At 27.9% G+C, this 6,000-nt stretch overlaps 1 protein-coding gene across 1 annotated transcript; it reads left to right on the top strand.

Annotated features, from left to right (window-relative positions):
- The first annotated feature begins 2,015 nt into the window (after nucleotides 1–2,015).
- On the top strand, nucleotides 2,016–2,673 carry LOC130934490 (uncharacterized). Its single transcript, XM_057864054.1, has 2 exons — nucleotides 2,016–2,148; nucleotides 2,243–2,673. Exons 1-2 carry the CDS (start codon nucleotides 2,016–2,018, stop codon nucleotides 2,671–2,673), a joined length of 564 nt encoding a protein of 187 aa, XP_057720037.1.
- The last annotated feature ends 3,327 nt before the right edge of the window (nucleotides 2,674–6,000 follow it).

Here is a 6,000-nt window from a genome sequence, read left to right as displayed (position 1 = left end):
TATATATATATATATATATATATATATAATTTTTTCTTTTTCATTTTCATGAATACAAATGTATGTTGGATTTCACACTTCAACCAAATCCAAAGTTACCATATATTTTATTGGAAGATCCATTAACAAGCCCAACCGAATCGTCTATCATGAATCAATTAACGAACCCATTAATTCCAATTCATTTTGCCCATTGACAATCTACCTGTTTGGAATGCATCTGATTTGAAATCATAGATGAATTGAATTCTATTCCTTGCTTTGGAATAAAAAAAAAAACATAAAGTTGAATTCCAGTGAGAATTCCAATTCTCATTTTATCCCCATTTACAAATCAGACCTACTTTGGTCTGATTTTAAAATTAATTCTCACATAAATCTCACTTAAAATGTGCAATATCAAAAATACCCCTGTCCAAATTATAATATTTCATAATCCCTTTACTTTCTTAAACCCTATTTTGCTTATTTGTTGGAGGATTGAAGCTACACACCGTGAAGCCCTGTTCGTGTTTGTTAGGGTTGTTCGCTACTTTCACCATTCTCTGACAAGGTGCAAGCTCTTTGTTGCAGTGCCGTGAAGCCTTCCTTTTCGAGCAACGCAAACTCTTCACTCTATCAATTGCTAGGAGCTGGAATTAGAGGTAGGAAAATGTTGATTACTTTGGCAAAAATTTGTCACCCATACTCTAGATTTGTGTATTTGTTTAATGTGCACAATCTGTTTGATGAAATGTCTAATTTGATTTTTAGTTCCATAAATTGTCATCATTGTTTGGCTTGTTATTGCTGATGGTCATAATCTTCAATCTTTGTTTTTATTTTGAGCACGCGATTCCAATCTGTTTGATGATTGATCACTTCTTCATGCTCATACCCACAACAACTTATGATTTTATTTTTAGCCCGCGGTTCTCATGTATAATTGGTTTTGTTGCTACTGTTTGGTGATTGTTATAGTGTGGTATATTGCTTTATATAAATCACAGGCTATTTCATTATAGATTATTTTGTTGCTCCCATGTTAAATTGGATAGGACTCAATTAAAAAACCGTTCTCGATAAAAGATATTTTGACACATGGATTACAAATTTGGATGGAATGGCTATTTTGTTTTGAGCTTTTTACTGTTAATTAATTTTTAAGGCTTTTGTATGGGTTTGTGATTGTGATGTCATCCCTTTTATGGCGATGGTTCTTTTGGGTATAAGAGGAAACTAAGTTTCTTTCTTTAAATATGTATCTTTTTCCTATCTAATGCAATGTCATTCCGTTTCTTTATTATCATCAACATACCATTTCTTTATTACTTTGATATTATGTAGGTATCTAATATGATAGAATCTGAAATAAATGTAATTTTAGCTATAGTTACTTTTGCAGGCTATTTTGCTTGTATGCGATATATGATTCGGCAAATGTCTTGTATTGAAAGATCAATCACCCAATCTCAACGTCATAGTAGAGAATAAATACGTCGAGAATTGATTGCTCAATTAGAAACACATTATAACTCACGTTCTATAATACGTATGACTTATGATGCTTTCACTAGATTAGTTGCAATACTTCGTCAACGAGGGCTTCTTAGAGATAAGTAATATAGTATTGTAGAAGAGCAAGTGGCAAAGTTTTTACATATTTTAAGTGGTCATTCAAGTACTCGGGCAGAAGGTTTTTTCTTTCATCGGTCTACTGAGACTATTAGTCGACATTTTCACCAAGTCCTTAGAGCTATAATAACCTTAGAGGATCAATTTTTAGTTCAAGTGAACGGCTCAACTGTCCCACCCGAAATATTCAATAGTGGAGGAAGATTTTATCCTTACTTCAAAGTATATTTTTTGTATAAATGTAAACTTTTTAATAAATTTTTGTATTAACACATGGTCGTAACTATTGATTTATGTTGAAACTTTAGAATTGTATTGGTGCTTTGGATGGAACACATATCCGAGTTAAGGTTCCTAAAGAAGATGTGTCAAGGTATAGAAGAAGAAAAGGTTTTCTTACCATGAATGTATTGGCAGCTTGCACATTTGATTTGAAATTTACTTATGTCTTACCTGGGTGGGAGGGCTCCGCTTCAGATTCAAGAATTTTAGAAAATGCAATTCATAATGAAGATAATCTAAATGTTCCTCAAGGTATTTTGTCATTTTTTCAAATATAAATTTTTTGTTATTGTATGTTTTTAAAAAGCTTATAATATTTATATATGTATTTTACAATTTGTTTTAGGTAAATTTTACCTGCCTGATACTGGTTATATGTTGAGGTCGGGGTTCATCACTCCATATCGAAGTACTCGATATCATTTAAGAAAATATTCTCGACATCCTCCTAAAAATCCAAAAGAGTTGTTTAACTTAAGACATTCATCATTGCACAATGCAATTGAAAGAGCTTTTGGTGTCTTGAAGAATAGATTTTCAATCCTGTCAGAGATGTCTAGATATAATGTAGACACAGTCAGTGAAATCATCATAGCTTGTTGTATTTTGCATAATTTCTTAATGAATTTTGATCCTGATGAAGAAATTATTGCACAAGTTGATAGAGATCTAATGAATAATGTACCTGAAGATAGAGCAAGTCGTGAAAATATTGCTAGAGGAGAAGATGGACGAAGGGGAGAGATTTTGAGGAATACTATAGCCACAAAAATGTAGAATGATTATATTCGTAGATAACATTAATTTCTTATTATTTTGTGTACGTGGGAACATTTGTTTATTCTGGTTGCTTTGAATCAAACATGAGTTTATGTATTAGTTAGATTTACATATATCATATACTCTTGTTATTAGTGAATAAGTTAAATACTTCAAATCTATGTGATGTATTTGTTTAATAAATTGTTGTTTATTATTTTAATTTAAATTTATTGTAATAATTGTACTTCTACTTTTTTTTACTTGTGATATAACAATAGGTGGTGATATGGATTCCAAAAAAGTTAGTGATGTTGAAGGAAAAAATGAGTGTGATACCTACTTTAAATGGACCATGAAAATGGATGGCTTAATGCTTGAAGTTCTTAAGGAGCAAAAGAATAAGGGTCAAAAGGAAGATAGAGCTTTTTCGACAGAATCTTATAGAAAGGTGGTGGAGGAAATTAATGAGAAATTTTCTATGAGCATTAATAAGAGTAAATTCTAAATCGTTTGAAGACTCTCAAGAAACAAATGATTTTAGCAAAAGAAATTAATCAAAAGAGTGGGGTAGGATGGAATGATACAACCAAAATATTTGAAGCTACACCTAATGTGCGAAAATCTTTATGCTTGGTATGTATATTTTCTTTATATATATATTTGTCTATTTTTTACGATAAAGATATAGCAAATGGAATGCGGGTTGAAATCGGTAAACAAAAAGTGAGAAGATGAGAAAAGGAAGATACACACGTTGATATTGATGACATTGATGAAATGTAAGCAAACAATGAGGTGTATTTGGAAAATTTTAATCCCTTTGATTATGAAAGTATGCCAGTAAGTCCAACCTCACAAGCTCTACCATCATTTATTCGATTGGTGTCTAATACCTCATCTGCTAAAGGTAAAAAAAGAAATGTGGCAATAATAGACGAGTATTCCCAAAATATGAAAGACATGACTATGGCAATGAAAGATATTGCAAATGTTTTCATAAGTTCGCATCCTGAAGTTTGGAAGACATCTGATATGAGGGAAGCTTTAATTAAATTAGGTTTGCAGGGCCGCTCATTTTGTGAAGCTCTTGAATGGCTTGTTACTCATCCTACTCTTCTTAGAGTATTTTTTGGCTTACCGGAAGAGCTTCGTCTTGAATGGTTGAGGGAGAAAATAGATTTTGAGTTTTAGAAATTTGCGGCAATATTTTTAGATTTAAACTAATGTTCTTTTTTTATGTTATACTTAGTATGATGAAATCTCTACTATTTAGACTTTTATGTTATGTTTAGCGTGATGGAAATTCAAAACTTCTATGAGGGTCATGTGAGGTTGATTTATTGATATGGATTATGAGTATTTTGTTTTAAATTAAACTTTGTTATGTTTATTGCTTACGGGGTTATCTCATTTTTAATTTTATTGTTTTTTAACAAAAACATGATCATATCAAATGAGTATCATAATCACACACAAATAAGATTATAGAAAAAAATGAAAAAGTTATGAGATGTTGATTTTTTTTAAAATAATTTAAATTTCTCATTTTTAAAAAAATTCTACCTATCATGATTTCATGGGTGAGATAGATCTAATTGGTGAGGTTGTGTTAGATCAATTTTATTTATAAGTGATTTATATAATTATATTATCTAATTTAATTGATAAATAAAATTATACTTAATATTTATTGAGGGGTAAAAAAGTCTTAGAGAAATAATGTAATTCATCAACAAGTCATTCCAAACAATGAAATTCAATTCTATCTCATTAAATGAGTTAGTTGTTCCAAACTGTGGAATTGAATTCCATTTCTTTAGGAATTCATTTCTTAATGGAATTGAATTCTAATTCCATCATTTAAAGGTGTCCAAACAAGCTGTATATAGTACGGAGGAGCCCAACATTGAACAACCGTTGAAAACTTTTTAAAATTTTTACCCTATCTTATTTGCGGGTTAAAAATCTCTCAACCCTAATCCTATCCACACCTTAAAATTTTAAACCCTACTCTATCCGACCCTACCTGCAGAAACAAAAAAAAAATATTCAAATAAATATAAAATTCAACCATTCCAAATTTCATACATATTAATAAAATAGAAAATAAAAAACTAAGGTCAAATTAAAAATAAAAATAATAAAATAATAAAAAAATCTAACATAAAATTACAAATAATATGATCATCAATTAGTTTAATAATTATTTCAAATTTTTATAAAAAGAAGATTGTGAATATAAGACTCACTTTTTTCGCTACATACAAAACTTTTATATATATATATATATATATATATTAAGGGTGCGGATATGATAGGATAAGAGATATCCTAAACCCGTACCTTACCCTACTCGCAGGCAAATTTATACTCTATCCTACCCTATTTGCAGCGAATAGGATAAACAACCATACTCAAATAGATTAGTCTAAATTAGATATCCGCGGGTAGAATATATATTGTCAGTCCTAAATATCACGTCCTTAAAAATCATGCAGCAAACTCAGCCAAACTGCTTCCTAAGAGCAATTCTAGTGCAGTAATTTTGGATTATTATTTTTGATATTTTTAAAAAGTGAAGATTTAGAATTGAAATTTATACTAGAATTTATAGATAAAATAAAATCAGTCTTATCTTAAAAAGATTATATCATCTTAATAAAAACAAATAAATTTTTATCATTTATATAACTATTTTAATAGAATAATTAAAAAATAATATAAAATCTTAAGTGAATTGATACCAAATATTGGAATATTAGATCTCATTTTTAATTTTAAATTATTATTTATGATATATCATCTCACAAATATTAATGTGTTATTTTATCATATCTAAAATTAAACTTAAAACAAATATTAAAAATATTCTAACAAACAATATAATTTTACCAATCGGTATCGTGCTCACGCTATAATTCTTCTTAATCTAGTAGTAACAACTAATAAAAAATATTTGATCGATAATATATTAGATAATAGAAAACCAATTTAAAGTAGTACAAAGTTATCTTATTTTGCCTTCTTTAATTACTGTTTATCTTATTTTTACATTCTTTAATTATTGTTAAAATAATTAAATAATATTAAATATAACAAAAATATTATTTATATATTAAATTATTTATTATGTATTTTTACACAAATAAATATATAATTTAATTTTTTTAATATATATTTTATATTTTAATATAAATTCTATATTACTAACTAATTTTAATATATATCTAATATAATTATAAATAAAATAAATATATAATTATAGATATTTTATACATAAAATTATAAATATTAAATTAAATAAAATAATTTTTTTTAATATCACTGATCAATAAAAATCAA

Source organism: Arachis stenosperma, chromosome 6, assembly GCF_014773155.1.
Source record: "Arachis stenosperma cultivar V10309 chromosome 6, arast.V10309.gnm1.PFL2, whole genome shotgun sequence".
Taxonomy (NCBI): Eukaryota; Viridiplantae; Streptophyta; class Magnoliopsida; order Fabales; family Fabaceae; genus Arachis; species Arachis stenosperma.
The sequence above is the reverse complement of the archived record's forward strand: the minus strand, read 5'-3'. Positions and strand labels throughout refer to the sequence as shown.